The sequence below is a fragment of the Dipodomys spectabilis genome, unplaced genomic scaffold (genome assembly GCF_019054845.1).
Source record: "Dipodomys spectabilis isolate Male_0828 unplaced genomic scaffold, ASM1905484v1 ptg000115l, whole genome shotgun sequence".
Lineage (NCBI taxonomy): Eukaryota > Metazoa > Chordata > Mammalia > Rodentia > Heteromyidae > Dipodomys > Dipodomys spectabilis.
Genome location: NW_024870792.1, coordinates 1,115,247 through 1,134,432, shown reverse-complemented (window position 1 = coordinate 1,134,432; position 19,186 = coordinate 1,115,247). Strand labels below are relative to the sequence as shown.

General features: G+C 43.0%; 1 protein-coding gene across 1 annotated transcript in view; it reads right to left on the bottom strand.

The window, feature by feature from the left end:
- Nucleotides 1-2,053: 2,053 nt before the first annotated feature.
- The window catches only part of Rftn2 (raftlin family member 2), a 62,429-nt gene continuing 45,296 nt past the window's right edge, over nucleotides 2,054-19,186 (bottom strand). Inside the window, exons 8-9 of the mRNA XM_042688301.1 lie at nucleotides 8,747-8,825; nucleotides 2,054-2,388 (exon numbers count right to left, since the gene is read on the bottom strand). Of these exons, the coding sequence (XP_042544235.1) occupies nucleotides 2,131-2,388; nucleotides 8,747-8,825 (337 nt within the window). The 3' untranslated portion in view covers nucleotides 2,054-2,130. The remainder of the gene's footprint in view (nucleotides 2,389-8,746; nucleotides 8,826-19,186) is intronic.

Here is a 19,186-nt window from a genome sequence, read left to right as displayed (position 1 = left end):
GGCTTGGGCGCTGTCTCTCAGCTCTTCAGCTCAAGGCAACTGCTCTACTGCTTGAGCTATAGCACCACTTCTGGTTTTCTGGTGGTTTATTGGAGATAAGAGTCTCATGGATTTTTCTGCCCGGGCTGGCTTTGAACCACAATCTTCAGATCTCAGCCTCCTGAGTAGCTAGAATTACAGGCGTGAGCCACCAGAATCTTCTCTCTTCTTAATGAGCACTGGCAGAATAATAGAAGAGGCTCTGGGACTGGGAAGGTGGCTCAGTGGTAGAGTGCTTGCCTTGCGTGCACCTGGGTTCAATTCCTCAGCACCACATAAGCAAAAAGAAAAAAGCCGGAAGTGGTGCTGTGGCTCAAGTGGTACAGCACTAGCCTTGAGCTGAAGAACTCAGGGACAGCACCCAGGCCCAGAGTTCAGGCCCCACGACCGGACCCCCTCCCCCCCACCAAAAAAAAGAGGCTCTACCTTTTGTTGACAGCATAGAGGAAAACTGATCTTTTTGAGTCTATTTCTGTCTTTCCCAGTGTTATGGCATTTTGTGAATAGCTAATGATTTATTTTTATCTATTTATTACCAAAAATATACCAACTCTTTGTTTTTGAGACAATGCTCCACTGTGTAGGCCAGGTTGGCCTGGAACTCATGATCTCATGATCCTATGGCCTCAGTTTCCTTGGATGCTGGGATTACAGGGTGAGCTACCAGGCCTGACTTACTAACTCTTGAATAGAGCTCAGGCCCCTCTAAAATGTAAGACAAAACCAAAATGAAACATTTCCACAAATATTCTCGGTCACTATTTCCACAGAATAAGACTAAGCAGGATGATCTGCAGTTCCTTCATGCCTGTAGCAGGCCTGCTTCTGCATGACACACGGGCCATTTCTGCTCCTCTCACCAGAAATTCATTCGTGGAGATGGGCTAAGTCAAGCTGTGTGACAACGTGACACATGCCTGTCTGATACATAAAAGAGAAGTATTCGTGTTCAATAGAATGTTAGTTCAGTAACAAATGACATTTTATTACTCAGATGATCCTACAATGTCAACATCTATGCTCATAAAAAGTACATAGAAGGCTGAATTCATCAATGAAAGTCAGTTTTCATTCACTTGGAAGTTCCCCACTTTTCAAAGCAGCCTCTCCCATAGAAATAGAAATCTTCCATTTTTCAGAATTTGAATCCATCTCTTGAACAGATCAAAGTGGGCACAAGGAGGGCAGGGTGAAGCGGGGAGGGGAGAAGGCTGGCAGCATCTCTGTGCTGCCCAAGGCTTGACAGACAATTCCTTCAGCACTCTTCCGGATGAAGCGGATCAAGATGAAACCTAACTCAAATCTGGACATTGGTACAAGACCTAAGTTTGCACTTGAAGTTGTTATGTTTTTCCTCTTCCTACTATTTGCAATGGAAAAGAAAGAAAATTCAGCCTTTTCCTTGGACTGAGCTCCGCTGTATCTCTAGGCTGTTCGGAGCAACGATGCTTGAATTCCATGAGTCGGTACAGGGTTGGTAGGTAACGTGGCCACCTTGAAAGGCAAAGACATACAGGAGGGGTTCTTTTCAAAGAATATTTTAACAAATAGGAGTTTGCTTTGTATTATAGGACATTGTCACAGGAGACTTGGATCGTTATATTCAGGAAATAAATATTTTCACTAATCAGTTGTATGTGTGTGTGTGTGTGTAAGAGAGAGAGAGAGACAGAGACAGAGAGATTATTTTTTTTCACTGTAAGTTAGACTGTACCTTCCTGAGAATGCTAGATCAATTATGCGTCGGCATATTCCGTCTTTCTATCCTAAATGGTCAGGAAAGTATATTTTGTACATCCGCAAGAAACTGAAGTAGCTTGTTGCCTAATAAGCTAAGAAGAAACCTGTTTAGACGGATGTTTTAGTTGAGAGCATTGTAAACATGAGTGTAAATTTACAAATATGTTGGTTATTCTCCTGCATCTGGGGGGAGGTTGAGCCAAAGTTTACATAGATTAAAGGCTGAGTCTGGAAAAAAAAAACAAACTTAAAAAAACCACTCCATACATGCAGATCAAGTAGTACAAGGATGTCAGTTGACCATGATTTTTAATAACGATTCACAAGACCTTCTATTGCTTGCCCTGCGGTTCACATGCACGTGACCTGGGTCACTCCATCTTCCTGGTCAAGCTGTCCATCATCTAGCTCCCGCAGGCCACTGTCCCCGCCTCCGCCACTGAACCCCGAGAAGCTGGGTCTCTCCTCCTTGTTCCAGCACTCTCTGGAGGCAGAAAGGAAGCTCTCCTCCAAGGAGGCTCTGCCCTCCACAGGTTGAGGCAGGCCCGTGTCTAAGCCGCTGCTCACTCTGTTCCTGTCTTCGCCCTTTAGAAACCGGCTGCCTTTCCTCTGAAACACAAGAGATCCACAGCCCAGAGTTACAAGTCAGCATCTCCCAGGCTTCTGCTCCCTGCCGGAGCCATGCAGTCTTCCCCTGCCTCCCATTGAATCCTGCTCATCCCTGGGGTGGACAGTGTGATACAAGTGGGCAGGCTTGCTGGCATGCTGCACCCATCTTCAGAGTCCTAAACAAGCTCCTGCCTAACTCTGAGAACAAGCTCAGAGCCGCCCTCCTCAGTCCTGGCTGTGTTGAATGTCTTTGTTGCGTTCTGGCGGGCAGATAGGCTGTTATACCTCTCCCAAGAGAGCCAGAGCCACAATCAGAGTCTGGGCAACAAAGCAAGGTAGAAAAAATATCATTTTCTTTCTTTTCTTTTTGTTGGTTGTGGGGCTTGAACTTTGGGCCTGGGCGCTGTCTCTCAGCTCCTCAGCTCAAGGCTAGCGCTCTACCACTTGAGCCACAGCTCCACTTCTGGTTATTATTATTTTTTTTTTGGTGGTTAATTGGAGATAAGTGTCTCACGGATTTTCTTGCCCGGACTGGCTTTGAACCATAATCTCAGATCTCGACCCCCTGAGTAGCTAGGATTACAGGCATGAGCCACCAGCGCCTGGCTGCTTTTCTTTTCTTTTTGTGCCATTGTTGGGGCTTGAACTACATATATGCTCTTGCTTGGCTTTTTCCAGTCAGTGGGTAGCATCTGAGATCTGAGAATAGTGATTAGAAACCAGTCTGGGGGCTGGGCACTGGTGGCTCACACCTGTAATCCTAGCTACTCAGGAGGCTGAGATCTGAGTTCAAAGCCCGCCCGGACTTTCCCTGAGACTCTTATCTCCAATTAACCATGAGAAACTTGGAGGTGGCGATGTGGCTCAAGTGGTAGAGTGCTAGCCTTGTGCTGAAGAGCGCTGGGACAGTGCCCAGGCCCAGAGTTTAAGACCCACAACCTACATAAAAAAAGAAAAAAGAAAGAAACCAGTAGGAAAGTCTATGAGACTCATGTCAAATTAATCAGCAAAAAGCCTGAAACGGAGCTATGGGTCAAGTGGTAGAGTGTTAGCCTTGAGCAAAAATGCTTAGGGACAGTGCCCAGGCCCTGAGTTCAAATCCCAGTACTGAGGTACACACACACACACACACACACACACACACACACACACACACACACACACACACACACACACACACCAAGGCACTATACCACTTGAGCTACACCTCTACTTCTAGCTTTTTGTTGGTTAACTGGAAGTAAATCTCTTAGCTTTTATCTGCTCCAGCTGGCTTCAAACCAGATCCTCAGATCTCAATCTCTTGAGTAGCTAGGATTACAGGAATGAGCCACTGGCACCTGGCCAGGAATATAGTTTTCTTAGCTGAGATAGATGTAAGCAGCAGCAGACCTGCTTCAGTGGCTACCTGCCCCCTAGTCACAGAGAAACAGGCTGTGCTGAGCATCCTGGAAGAGTCGAGACTGGGTTTATGCACACTTCATTTCTTGTCTTGCTTCCAAGTACTACTGGTGACTCTTAAGTGTCAGCAGTTTGACCCATTTCATTGGGCAGACTGGTCTTTGCAAAGAATTTACTCAGGGCTGACAATGTCCTTGGTACAGTTCAGGCTAGAGAACCTTGTCTCTGTGAAGCTGATAAAGGAGCTGAAATAGAACTCAACATGGATATTCAGACTGCAGAGGAGATTTAATTCCAATGACATGCCCTGTATTGGAATATGAATACATAGTTGTGGGCACCTAAGACCGAAAAAGGACTTAAAGATAAATTTAGTTGCCTATAATCCTAGCAACTCAGAAGGTTGAGATCAGAGGATTGTTGTTTGAAGCCAGCAGCCCAGACAGAAAATTCTCCGTGAGGGGCTGGGAAGGTGGCTTAGTGGTAGAGTGCTTGCCTTGCATACATGAGGCCCTGGATCGATTCCTCAGCACCACATAAGCAGAAAAGCTGGAAGTGGTGCTGTGGCTCAAGTGGTAGAGAGCTAGCCTTGAGCTGAAGAGCTGAGGAACAGCGCCCAGGCCCAGAGTTCAGGCCCCATTACCGACAAAAAAAAAAAAAGTCCCTGTGAGACTCTTAATTCTAATTAATCACTCAAAAACTGGAAGTGGAGCTGTGGCTCAAAATGGTAGAGCACTAGCCTTGAGCAAAAAGAGCTCAGGGACAGTGCTCAGGCACCTTATGATACGGGGGCAGGGGTGGGGGGAAGATAAATTTAAAAAGTATAGTATTCCCTATCCACCCCAACACCTGCCATGTGTGTGTGTGTGTGTGTGTGTGTGTGTGTGTGTATGTGTGCACACATGTGTGTACGTGCCCGCTGGTACTGGGGCCTGAACTCAGGGCCCAGGTTGTCTGTTAGCTACTTTGCTGAAGGCTGCTGCTCAACCAATTGAGTCTCAGCTCCATTTTCAGCTTTTTTCTTTTTGTGTCAGTCCTGGGACTTAACTCAGGGCCTGAATACTGTCCGTGAGCTTTTGTGCTCAGGACTAGTGCTTACCACTTTGATCCATATCGCCATTTCTGGCTTTTGGTAGTTAATTGTAGATAAGAGTCTCATAGACTTTCCTGCCTGGGATAGCTTTGACCCGGGATCCTCATATCTCAGCCTCCTAAGTAGTTAGGATTACTGGCATGAGCCATTGACGCCTAGCATACTTCCAGTTTTTTGATGGTTAACTGGAGATGAGTCTCATAGACTTTCCTGCCTGGGGCTAGCTTCACACCATGATCCTCAGGACTCAGCTTCCTGAGCAGCTAGGATTGTAGGTATGAGCTATCAGTGCACAGCTATTTCTCTCTTTTATAAAGTTTTTTTTTTTTTGGGTCTGGTCGTGGGGCCTGAACTCTGGGCCTGGGCGCTGTCCCTCAGCTCTTCAGCTCAAGGCTAGCACTCTACCACGCTCTACCTCTTGAGCCACAGCGCCACTTCCGGCTTTTTTCTTATGTGGTGCTGAGGAATCGAACCCAGGGCCTCGAGCATGCAAGGCAAGTGCTCTACCACTGAGCAGCCCTCTTTTATAAAGTTTATTTGCCAAGGATTTGTTCATATGCTAGTTAAGAATGAAAATTATATGTTTTTGAATGTAAGAGCTAAAATTATGAAGGGCTTAGAAAAAAACAGTGGTTAGATGCCCAGCCTAGTCATACAACATTTATTAACCCATGGGTGGTTTTATTTTTTTTCCTTGACCCAGTTACTGGGTCTGTGGACAAAGTCAAAAGGCAAAGTGTCCAGTGGGTCCTTCTTGATCAAAGCCTCCTTCATGACGCAGCTTGGGCATAGTTCTGTGGTCTCACATTTGTCACAGACACCCTTGCATTTGCCACATGCAGATAGCAGATCTCCAGGCTTTCTCCCTTTTATTCCATTCACCAAAAGGAGTGAATTAATACAAATAGAGGGACCTGTGAGTTACTCCCACCTAGGTCTGAGTTTTGAGACTGGGCCCTGCTCCCCAGCAAAGAATTAATCTTCTGGCTTCAGACTGAGCTGACAAGCACTGCTAGACAATTCTTTCCTCAGGCCTGGCCAGTGGTGTCTTTTTCACAGGAGCAAACAAATTCATTTCTGAATGATTTAACTTGGACTAATCAAATAGGAAGGCTGGATTCATGGGGGCTGCAAGGTGCTACTGGGATCTTTCTTCACCAGCAAAGGGGCCAAAGGGAAAATTTGCAAATAAATTCCTCACCGTATACCAGCATACAGAGGCCAACTCTCACATTCTCAATGAGGATTTCCTTATTAACACTGGATATTAGTGGGGTGCAGGTGCCTCACACCTGTAATCCTAGCTACTCGGGAGGCTGAGATCTGAGGCTCACAGCTTGAAGCCATCCTGTGAGAATCTCTTGTCTCCAATTAACCAGCAAAAAGTGAGGAGTGGAGAGCTGGCTCATGTGATAGAATGCCAGCCTTGAGTATAAAAGCTAAGGGACAATACCCAGGCCCTGAGTTCAAACCCCAGTACCAACAACAAATGGAAAATGAGATACAACACAATAATTTCTACAAGCTTACATTTCCACTTAGCACTATATTATGATTTCTTTCCTTCCTTCTTTCCATCTTTCCTCCCATCCTTCCCCCTTCTATGGGGCTTGAACCAGAGCCTAGGTGCTGCCCCTGAACGCTTTTGCTAGTGTTTTACCATTTTGAGCCACAGCGCTATTTCCAGTTTTCTGGTGTTAATTGGGGATAAAATTTTCCTGCCTGGGCTGGCTTTGAACCACGATCCTCAGATCTCAGTTTCCTGAGTAGCTAGGATTACAGGCATAGCCACCAACACCTAGCTTTGTGATTTTCTTTCTGCATCAATAATGTGTGATTTTTTTCATGCTAAAGCTCCAGGCTTACTCATAAATCTTCTGACCTCCTATTTTCTCCAGGAACTGGGAGGAAAACATACCAAGATCTGGATATAGATTCAGTGCCAACCTTGATCAACCTATCAACTTTGGAAACTCAATTCCACTTCTGAAAAAAAAAAAAAAAAAAAAAGGGTATGACCTGTTAAAACTCCATGAGATCTTACGACAAATCAGTGAATTTAGAATGGCCTACCTTTTTACCTCTTTTTCCACTTCAGCATTTAAAAAATCAAAACAAAAGAATTAAGTTAGCATTATACCTGCCATCCTAAGACATTGTGTGGTATAGAATCTTGAACAGTGTCATGATGGACTGAGTTTGAGAGACAAAGAAATATGACTCATGAAGTGGTGACAACATGGGGTGGATAGTCAGGATTTTCAGCCTTGAGGGAGAGCTTGGAAGCAGCTGCAAGGCCAAATGTAGCTCTTGAATCACTGGGAAGACTTAGAAGAATTTTTGTAAGTGTGTTTGCTAGTACTGGGGCTCAAATTTAAGGCCTGATACTCTCTGTTTGCGTTCTTTCCCCCTCAAGGCTGGCTCTCTACCCCTTGAGCCACAGCTCCACTCTGGCTTTTTTGCTGGGTAACTGGAGATAAGTATGTTCTGTACTTTCTGCCCTAGCTGACTTTGAATCGGAATTCTCCTATCTCAGTCTTCTGAGTAGTGAGCATTATAGGCATGAGCAACCAGATCCCCGCTGAGCCTAACACTCATAACACTGATGCAAGGAACCCAAGTTGTTTGTACCACTAGCTCATATCTTTTTATTTTGGAGTAGTACTTAATTGTATGGATGTACCAGAGTTGTTTATCCATCCATCTTGTGGATCTTTCCCTCATTTTGTCAATTCTGACTTCACCACTATAAATATTTGTGTACAAGTTTTTGTGTGAACATAAGTTTATACTTCTCTAGGATAAATATCCCAACTGGGCATGGCTGAGGTAACATGGTAAACATGTGTCTAACTTTGTTAAGAATCTGCCAAACGGTATTGCAGAGCGCTGTGTTATGGTGCATTCCTGCAATTGGAGTTCTGCTTCCTACTCTGCATTAGCAGCTCGTAGTTACAGACAGCAGTTTTGTTTTTATTTTCCCCCTTCTAATAGGTGTATCTTCTACTGGTGGTGTCTCATTGTGGTCTTTATCTGCATTTTCCTGATGGAGAGTAATGTAAGTGGTGTGTGTGTGTGTGTGTGTGTGTGTGTGTGTGTGTGTGCCAGTAGTGGGACTTGAACTCAAAATCTAGGAGCTGTCCCTTGGCATTTTTTAGTCAAAGTTGGCACTCTACCACTTGAGTTACAACTCCCTGTCCAGCTTTTTGTTGATTAACTAGAGATAAGGGTCTCATGGATTTTCCTGCCTCAATGGCTTTGAACAATGATAATCAGATCTCAGTCTCCTGAGAAGCTTGGATTACAGATGTGAGCTACCAGTACCCAACCTAAATATCTCTCACTGTGCTTATTTCTTGTCTACATAACTTCATTTGTAACATATCTAACACTTTTAACTATTTTTAAGTACCATTGCTTTCTTACTGTTGAATTTTGAGTTATTTATTTACTTTATTTTACTTTATTGTTAAGATGCTGTACAGAGGGGTTACAGTTACATGAGTAAGGCAACGAGTCCGTTACTTGTCGATCATTGTTACCTCTTCCCTTCCTTGAGGTTGTCCCACTATCCCTTCCCTCCCCCACCTCCCACACTCCTACTCCCCTTCCCCTTCCCCCCCCCAGAATTTTTTTTTTTTTTTTTTTTTTTTTTTAAATAAAATTTTTTATTGCGATTAAGTGATTATATAAATTTCACAGTATTGTGTGCTAGTGATACTTAAAAGTCACAGACAAGCTGCCCCCCCAGAATTTTTAATGTGTTCTAGACATAGTACAAGATCATTGTATAGGTGTTATGTGAGTTTTTCCCTCCTACAGTTTGTGGCTTGACTTGTTTGCTTAAACATTAATTTTTCTCACCTCTGGGGTGTGAGCAGCTGAATTCCACATAACTGGCCTCTGAAGGAACACTACTTGTTTTGTAGCCAAATTCCCTTCACTGAAAATTAAAATAATATAGCATTTAGTATTGTGAATTAATTATACTCTATATCAACATTATAGTCGTGCTTGACTAGAAGGATCTACACATATCCTTTGTAAGATAGTCTTTTGAACCCCAAATATGAAGAAGAAAAAAAACCCTAACACAGAGAATAGACCTTTTTCTTTTGCTTCCTGATGCCATAATGTGAACTGTTCATTCTGCCATGCTTTCCTGCCACAATGGGTTGGCATTCTGAAACTTTTAGCCAAAATTAATCTTTCCTTCCATAAGTTTTCCTCTCAATATTTGGATCACAGCGATGATAAAAGGAACTAATGCAGAAAATTGGTACCAAAGCTATGGGGTCTTTGCTGTGGCTAAATCTGACTGTGTGGTACTTTGACTTGTGGAGCTGGTGTACAGAATTTGGAGAAGTTTGGAGGTGTGGGCTAGAGAAAGCCTAGGATGCTTTAAGGAGAGGTCAATGAGTGGTCTAGGGATGCTTTAAGGAGAGGTCAATGAGTGGTCTACTGGATGCTTTAAGGAGAGGTCAATGAGTGGTCTAGTGGATGCACTGGTCTACTGACCAGCAGGAAGGAGAGGAATGGCAGCGACGGCCAAGCTTACGAGTTTTAGATGGGAACAGAGTTTTGTTAGGAACTGGATTACAGGCCATGTGTATTACTTTCTGGAAAAAAAAAAAAAAAGTTTACATTTAGTCCATGTCTTGAGAGTTTAACTTTAACAGACAAGTCCAGGAAATGGAAATGTGGGTTCTTTTTGTTGTTGTTATTGTGATTTTTGATTTGCTTTGGGTTTTCTTTTTTCTTTTAAAGGAGTATAGGAGGGTGCAGAAAGAGAGGGAAAGTGAACAAATATGAGCACGCTATTCAGTATACACTATGTGGAAAATGAACTGTTTAACTTGTGGGCAGGGATGGGAGGGGGAGACTAGGGGAAAGCAAAGCAAAGGGTGACATTGTCCAAAAAAAGAAATGTACTCAAGTCAGGCATTGGTGGGCCATGCCTGTAACCCTACCTACTCAGGAGGCTGAGATCTGAGGATTGCGGTTCAAAGCCAGCCTGGGCAGAAAAGTCCTTGTGGGGGCTGGGAAGGTGGCTCAGTGGTAGAGCGCTTGCCTTGCATGCTTGAGGCCCTGGGTTCGATTCCTCAGCACCACATAAGCAAAAAGAAAAAAGCCGGAAGTGGCGCTGTGGCTCAAGTGGTAGAGCGCTAGCCTTGAGCTGAAGGGCTGAGGGACAGCGCCCAGGCCCAGAGTTCAGGCCCCACGACCGGACCCCTAAAAAAAAAAAGTCCCTGTGATCTCCAATTAACCATTCGAAAACTGGTAGTGGAGCTGTGGCTCAAAGTGGTAGAGAGCTAACCTTGAATAAAAAGAGCTCAGAAATAGCACCTAGGCCCCAAGTTCAAGCCCTATGAACAAAAATAAATTAAATAAAGTGGGGGTGGGACAGCTTACACTAAGCAAAAGGAAAGAAATGTACATATCACCCGGTGTGGAAGAAATAGTTGTGTTGTCAAAGCTCATAGAATTCATAAACTTTGTTTTTTGTTTTTTTTTTTGGGTCCGGTCATGGGGCCTGAACTCTGGGCCTGGGCACTGTCCCTCAGCTCCTCAGCTCAAGGCTAGCGCTCTACCACTTGAGCCACAGCGCCACTTCCGGCTTTTTTCTTTTTGCTTATGTGGTGCTGAGGAATTGAACCCAGGGCCTCAGGCATGCAAGGCAAGAGCTTTACCACTGAGCCACCTTCCCAGCCCCAGAATTCATAAACTTTATAGACCACGATAATGACAATTTGCCTTGTAAAGGTTAAAACGTGTTTGTGACTTTAACTAACACTATCCCACAATATTTGTGAAATTTATGTAATCACAATCTCAATAAAAAAGTACTTAAAAAAGAAAGAAATGTACTCATTACTTGACTTATGAAATAGTTGCCCCTTTGTACAACAGCTTAATAATAACAATAAAGCTCTTTTTAAAAGTAATGGAAACCGGGCGCTGGTGGCTCACGCCTGTAATCCTAGCTACTCAGGAGGCTGAGATCTGAGGATTGCAGTTCAAAGCCAGCCCAGGTACGAAAGACTGTGAGACTCCTATCTCCAGCAAACCACCAGAAAATCGGAAGTGGCACTGTAGCTTAAGTGGTAGAGTGCTTGACTTGAGCTGAAGAGCTGAGGGACAGCGGCCAGGCCCAGAGTTCAAGCCCCAAGACTGACCAAAAAATAAAATAAAATAAAATAAAAAATAAAAGTAATGGAGTGTTAGTAATGGCTCAAGTGTTAGAGTACTTGCCTAGCAAAGTATTCTGAGTTCAATCTTTAGTATCATTGAAATAAAGGAAAGAAGGAAGGAAGGAAGGAAGGAAGGAAGGAAGGAGGGAGGGAGAGAGGGAAGAAGGAAGGAAGGAAGGAAGGAAGAAGGGAGGGAGGGAGAGAGGGAGGAAGGAAGGAGGGAGGGAGGGGGGAGGCAGGAAGGAAGGAAGGAAGAAAAAGAAAGAAAGAAAGAAGGAAAAACAAAGAAATAGAGAAGGAAGGAAGGATGGAAGGAAGGAAACAAAATATTATACTGGAAGCACTGTAGGACTTTCCTGGAGTTCAGTTTCCTTTTGCTTCTTATTTCCCTCCTCTACACGATGTGTATTTGAGTCCTTGACATGCAGGTAGTGAAAGATTCTTAGTGTATGCTTAAACTTTATATTATTTCATCAATAAGAAATTCATCGTCTTTGATTTTATCTTGTTTAGTGTTACCCTGCAGTATTATGTTGATAGTCTTTCCTTATCTCATTTTTACTTTACAACTTTTTTTTTTTTGTCCAGTCATGGGGCCTGAACTCTGGGCCTGGGCACTGTCCCTCAGCTCTTCAGCTCAAGGCTAGTGCTCTATCACTTGAGCCACAGCGCCACTTCTGGATTTTTTTCTTTTTTGTAATATGGTGCTGGGGAATCAAACCCAGGGCCTCAGGCATGCAAGGCAAGTGCTCTACCACTGAGCCACCTTCCTAGCCCCTACTTTACAACTTTTTAAGAAAGCAACTTATTGAGATAGAATTTATATGCCATCCTATTGACCTGTTAAGGTATAGAATTCAGTTTTTAGTATACTCCTAGAGTAGCAGAGCCAGCCATCCACACAGCCCAGTTTGAAGACATTTTAAGTCTACCCCCAAAGGAACTACTCCCCAGTAGTCCTGCTCCTTCATCGCTCCTCCCAGGAAGCCAGAGGCAACCTGTAATTTACCTTTCCTATACACAGATTTGTATGTTCTGGGCCTTTCAAATAAATGGACTTGTATACACAAAAAAATTAAAAAATAAAGTAATGGACAAATTAATTTGGTGAAATTTCAAAATGGCATGTCATTTAGGCTGTGGCATAGATATTCCTGCTCAAAGCCAGGTTCCTGTGAGAATTGGAGCACAAGCAAGAGTAGAAATACTTGAAAATGTGTGGTTTGAGGGAAAATAGAAAGAATGCTTTTATTTTATTATTTTTTAAATTTAATTTAATTTTTTTTGTGAACATACTGTACAGAGGGGTTACAATTACATGGGCAGGATAATGCGTACATTTCTTTTCTTTTTTTTTTTTTAATTTTTTTTTTTGGGTCTGGTCATGGGGCCTGAACTCTGGGCCTGGGCGCTGTCCCTCAGCTCTTCAGCTTAAGGCTAGCGCTCTACCACTTGAGCCACAGCGCCACTTCCGGCTTTTTTCTTTTTGCTTATGTGGTGCTGGGGAATCAAACTCAGGGCCTCAGGCATGCAAGGCAAGCACTCTACCACTGAGCCACCTTCCCAGCCCCAATGCGTACATTTCTTATCAAGCATTTCAGCCTCCTCCTTTGTTTACCCTTCACATCCCTTCCCAGCCTCCCCCCTACCCCCCTACCCAATCCTCCCCCCTCCCCCAGAAAGAATGCTTTTAAAGTTGTAGACAGGCTGGGAACCAGGGATCCATCCAGATAATCCTTGCTACTCAGGAGAATGAAATCTGGAAGATTGTGGTTTGAGGCCTGTCCAGGCAGAGAGATTTCAGTACTAACTTCATCTCTGAAATTACCAGCTAACAGTAGAACAGGTGTGGCTCCCGTGGTACAGGCAGGTGAACTGAGTTCTAGGCCCTGTGGGATAGACTTGTGAAGGCTGTGTTTTATCAACCAGACTGGATCTACGTCACCTAGGAGATTTGTTAGCTACATGGGTGTCTGTGAGAGTGTTTTACCAGAGAGGCCTAAGTATATGACTGGACCTTCCCTGAAAGTAGGAACCTGGATGAAATAAAGGGAGAGTGAAATACAAGGAGAGATCTGCTTTTAGGCTGTCTTGAACCATTCTGCCCTACTATGCTCTCCCCACCATCATAAGATGCCGCCCTTAGAGCATGAACCAAATAAATTTCCCCCCTTAAGTACAAAATAAACCAGCTGGGTGCTGTAATCATGCCTGTAATCCCAGCTACTCAGAAGACTGAGATCTGAGGATCACAGTTTAAAGCCAGCCTAGGCAGGAAAGTCCGTGAGATTCTTATCTCCAATTAACCACTCAGAAAACTGGAAGTGGTGATGTGGCTCCAGTGGTAAAGCGTTTGCCTTGAGCTAAAGAGCTGAGTATCAGTGCCCAGGCCCAGAGTTCAAGCCCCTCGCCTGACCAGAAAAAAAAAAAAAAGAAGAAAAAGAACAAATAAACCAAAACACAAAGCGAGGTGCTGGAGGCTCATGCCTCTACTCCCAGCTAGTTAGAAGGCTAAGAATTGAGGATGTCAGTTCAAAGCCAGCTCAGGTAGGAAAGTCCATGAGACTCTTATCTTCAAATAACCACAGGCAGAAAAGTTCCTGTGCTACTCTAATCTCCAATTAGCCACTCAAAAACTGTAAGTGGTACTGTGGCTCAAGTTGTAAAGCACTAGCCTTGACTCAGGGACAGCACCCAGGTCCTGAGTTCAAGCCCTAGGACGCTCTCTCTCTCTCTCTCTCTAACAGAATACTAAGACAAAAACTTGAATATACCCTGAGTTTGATCCCCAACATTGCAAAAACAGCCAAACAGAATTGTCATTACAAAAGAAAAAGATTTTTAATGTTTAAAAACTCCTATATGGGGTGGGAATGTAGCTTAGTGGTAAAGTGCTTGCCTAGCATGCATGAAGCCCTGGGTTCAATTCCTTAGTACCACATACACAAAAAGCCAGATGTGGCACTATGGCTCAAGTGGTAGAGTGGTAGCCTTGAGCAAAAGAAGTTCAGGGACAGTGTCTAGTTCCTGAGTTCAAGTCCCAGGACTGGAAAAAACAAACAAACAAAAAACAACCTCCTCTCACTACTACCATCTTTTTGTTTTCTGGGTCCCCTAGTCTCTATCAATGTATGCGTTTCTGTATGTCAGTAACTCTCACATATTACACATTTGTTCCCATGTCTTTCACCTAACACCCTTTTCTTTGCACACTGTGCTAGTATCTTTAGTGTCTGTGTACCTTCAAAAACTGAAGATATAAACGCACACCTAAGCTGGGAGCGTGGCTCAAGTAGTAGAGTGCCTGCCTGGCAAGTGCAAGACATTGAGTTTAATATGCCACTACTGCGAATGAGAGAAAGAGAGGAAGAAAGAGAGGGAGGGAGGGGGGTTGGTGGGAATAAGGAAGGAAAGGAAGGAAGGGAGAAAGAAAGAGAGGGCTGGGAATGTGGCTTAGTGTCTAGTATGCATGAAACCCTAGCCTTGATTCCTCAGTACCACATAGACAGAAAAAGCCGTAAGTGACACTGTGGCTCAAGTGGTAGAGTACTAGCCTTGAGCATAAGAAGTTTAGGAACAGTGCCCAGACCCTGAGTTCAAGCCTCAGGACTGTCCAAAGGGGGAAAAAAAAGAAAAAAGAAAAAGAAGGAAAGAGAGAAGACAGAGAGCAAGAAGAAATTTCATAAAATAAAAATATACTTTATAATTTTTAGAAAATCAGGCTGTTCCCAGTTTCCTGCAATCATAAATTATGCTGTTATAAAACTGTATAGCCTTTTTCTTACAAATTATTTCCTTGATATAAAGTCTCAGAAGCAGAATTATTAGATCAAGTTCGTGTGAATTCAGCTTCTCTGTAGGCAATGTCAAATCTGCCTCAGCCAGAGAGACCATGTTGGGCTCTGCATGGGAGAAATTTTACATACATTTTCAGCTGAGCCTTTAGCCTCTGTTTCATTTTCAGATCTTCTTTGTAGTTAGCCACTCAGTATTCTCTGTATTTAACTATCATCATGGCAAATTACCCCTTCTAAAGACTGCGAGGGGTTGGTCTCCTCTGAAGTGCTTTCCAGTCTCCACGGATTTATGAGGAGGAGTGTCTGTAGCTAAAGCTGCTCAGTTACAGACTTTTATTATGCAAAACCCCCAACAAAACCTCACTATTAACTGCTTTTTATGCTGAGCTCTCTTTCTGGAGAAAGGAATGCAACAGTAAAACTCTAGCCTTCGAGTTATAGACCGGTTAACTGCACACCATTTGAAAAATCCCAAACTTATCTTTGCTATTGAATTTTTGAGAAATATCAAATCTTTTCCCAAAGTGCAAAGAGGAAGCTGCTTCTTTTATTTTTATTTATTTATTTATTTTGATTTTTCAAAGACAGCTCCTAGTCCAGTCTTAGTTTTATTTGACATGGTCTTCTATTGGAACAAACCACTTGGTGTGAGGTAGAATGTAACTTAGTCTGTACAGGAAAGGATGAGCATGCACGCAGAACAGGTAGGGCCTGAATTTGGGAGCCACAGTATACATGTAAAATTTATACACAGAGTAAGCTGGGCGCTGGTGGCTCACACCTGTAATCTTAGCTATTCAGGAGGCTGAGATCTGAGGATTGTGGTTCAAAGCGAGCCAGGGCAGGAAAGTCAGTGAGACTCATCTCCAATAAAAGCTGGAAAGTGGCACTGAGAGTGCTTGCCTTGAACAAAAGAAGCTCAGGAACAGTGTCCAGGCCCAGAGTTTAAGCCCCAGGACCGGCAAAATACGTAAGTAAGTAAATAAATAAATACATACATAAAATTAAAGTATACATAGGGTATGCTGGAAAAGCTAGTGTGGCTTTGGAACCAGACAGTTCTTGAGTTCAAGTCTAAGCTCTGTCATAGCACATAATCCCCAAATCAGGTCACAGTCCTTACAATGTCTCTGAGTGTTCTTATCAGGGACCCTGTGAAGGACAAATGAGCACTGTGCATGAAGAGTCTGTCACAGCACCTGCCACTAGCAGGAGCACCACCCTGATTTCCTGCCAGTTTCTCCATCCACTCAGCAAAATGGAGGTTGGAGTTAAGGGAAAGTCAAATGTCTCAGAATCATCAGTGTCTTCCAGAGAGCAAGTTCAAGAAAGGAAAGCGTAAATAAAGATAAGGAGCCATCAGGGTAGACTTATTCTTAAGCAGAAGGCAAGAAACATGGCAGGGATGTGGGTGACCCCATAATGAATTCTTCCCATGGGGTCACAGGACTGGGCAGTGGGGATGCGCTAAGGTGTAATGAACGGTTGGCCTGGAGTAGTCTTCTTAAGTGCCAGCATGTTTAGATTGTAAACCAACAGTCATGCTCTGATGTAATTAAAAAAACAAACATAACTTTTTTGGGGTGGTGGTGGGGGAAATGGCTGCTTTTCACAAAGTACTCTGAAAAACTTCTTGTATGGTCCCATTTGTATCATACAAGTGGTGTAGCAGTCCAAGTGGTGGCAAATCCACCAGGGAAAGGGTGAGTGGACCGTGAGGCGAAACACCTGTGAGGCGCAGGTGCTCAGGCAAGGTTTCCTCTCTCTCTTCCCTGCCTTCTATGCACTTAAAAAGAAAATAAAGGGGCTGGGAATGTGGCCGAGTGGTAGAGTGCTTGTCTAGCATGCACAAAGCCCTAGGTTCAATTCCTCAGTGCCACATATACAAAAAGCTGGAAGTGGCACTGTAGCTTAAGTGGTAGAGTGCTAGCCTTGAGCAAATGAAGCTCAGGGACAGTACCCAGACCCTGAGTTCCAGCCTTGACAAAATAAAGCAAAAACAAACAAAAATAAAATAAAAGGTAGCTTCCACTACAGTGTCATTTCAAAGAGAAGGATTTGCTATGGCAATAACATGACTATTAAGAAAAATGTGGGGAATAGATCCAAAGACATTAATTGTTGGGGACTTTAACACACCACTTTCCCCACTAGATCAACTCGGCAAAAACTCAACAGAGAAACCACAGATCTAAACAACTGCATAGATCAACTAGATTTAACAGACATCTACCGAATATTTCACCCAGCAGCATCAGAATGCACATTTTTCTCAGCAGCACATGGAACATTTTCCAAAATAGACTATATTTTAGGGCACAAATTAAACTTGTCCAAATTCAGAAACATTGAAGTTATACCTTGCATTCTCTCAGACCACAAGGAAATAAAATTAGAACTCAACACCAAAAGCCACCAAAGAAAATCCTGTAACACATGGAGGCTGAACAACACACTGCTGAATCACGAGTGGATCATGGAAGAGATTAGAAAGGAAATTCAAATGTTCATGATATTTAACAAAAATGAACACACAAATTACCAGCTCCTCTGGGACACAGCAAAGGCAGTACTCAGGGGCAAGTTTATAGCTCTGAGTTCCTACATCAACAAATTGGAGAGATCTGAAACCAACAATTTAATGAGACATCTGAACCTCCTTGAAAAAGAGCAGCAAGATAAACCCCAATCCAGTAGACGGAAAGAAATAATTAAAATTAAATCAGAATTAAATGATTTAGAATAAAAAAAACATAGAAAGAATCAACAAAACAAAGAGTTGGTTCTTTGAAAAAATTAACAAAACTGAGAGACCCTTAGCAAATCTTATCAGAAAAAGAAGAGAACACACCCAAGTAAATAAACTCAGAGATGAGAATGGAAACATCACCACAGAAACAACCAAGATTCAGAACATTATAAGGGAATACTTCTCAAAACTTTATGCTAATAAGTTTGAGAACTTGGCAGAAATGGACCTTTTCCTAGCAAATATTGACATGCCAAAACTAAACCAAGATGAGTTAAACCATCTTAACAGGCCCATATCAAGTATTGAAATAGAAACAGCAATAAGAGACCTCCCATCTAAGAAAGCCCAGGACCAGATGGCTTTATAGCGGAATTCTACAAGGCCTTCAAAGCAGAGCTCACACCAATACTCCTCCAACTCTTCAATGAAATTGAAAGAGAAAGTTCACTACTGAACCCATTCTATGAAGCCATCATAACCCTCATCCCAAAACCAGGCAGGGACTCATCAAAGAAAGAGAACTATAGACCCATTTCTTTGATGAACATTGATGCAAAACAATTAATTCAAAAAATCATGCATCACGATCAAACAGGATTCATTTCAGGGATGCAAAGCTGGTTCAATATATGCAAATCAATTAACATAATTCATCACATCAACAGGAGCAAGGATAAGAACCACATGGTTATCTCAATAGATGTAGAAAAAGCATTTGACAAGATCCAACACCCCTTGATGATGAAGGTTCTGGAAAAATTAGGAATCCATGGAACATTCCTCAATACAATAAAGGAGGTATATGACAAACCTACAGCCAGCATTATACTTAATGGTGAAAAACTAAAGCCATTTCCTCTTAACTTAGGAATGAGACAAGGATGTCCACGCTCTCCACTCCTCTTCAACCTAGTACTAGAATGCCTAGCTACAGCAATAAGACAAGATGCAAACATAAAGGGGATCCAAATAGGGAGAGAAGAAGTAAAACTCTCCTGCTTTGCAGATGACATGATCTTGTATTTAAAGAATCCCACAGACAACAGCCGGGCGCTGGTGGCTCATGCCTGTAATCCTAGCTACTCAGGAGGCTGAGATCTGAGGATCGTGGTTCAAAGCCAGCCTGGGCAGGAGAGACTGTGAGACTCCTATTGAGCGCTGTAGCTCAAGTGGTAGAGCGCTCACCTTGAGCTAAAGAGCTGAGGGACAGTGCCCATGCCCAGAATTCAAGCCCCATGACCGACAAAAAAAAAAAAAAAAAGAATCCCACAGACTCCACTCCCAAATTACTCGAGCTAATTCAAAACTTTGGCAAAGTAGCAGGGTATAAAATTAACCCTCAAAAATCAATGGCTTTTCTGTATGCCAACAATGAGAAAAGTGTGGCTGAAATTAGGAAAGCAACTCCATTCGTAATAGCCCCACAAAAAATAAAATACCTAGGAATTAACTTAACCAAAGAAGTGAAGGACCTCTATGATGAAAACTTTAAAAACTTGAAAAAGGAAATCAAAACAGAACTTAGAAAGTGGCTAAAACTCCCATGCTCCTGGATTGGAAAGAT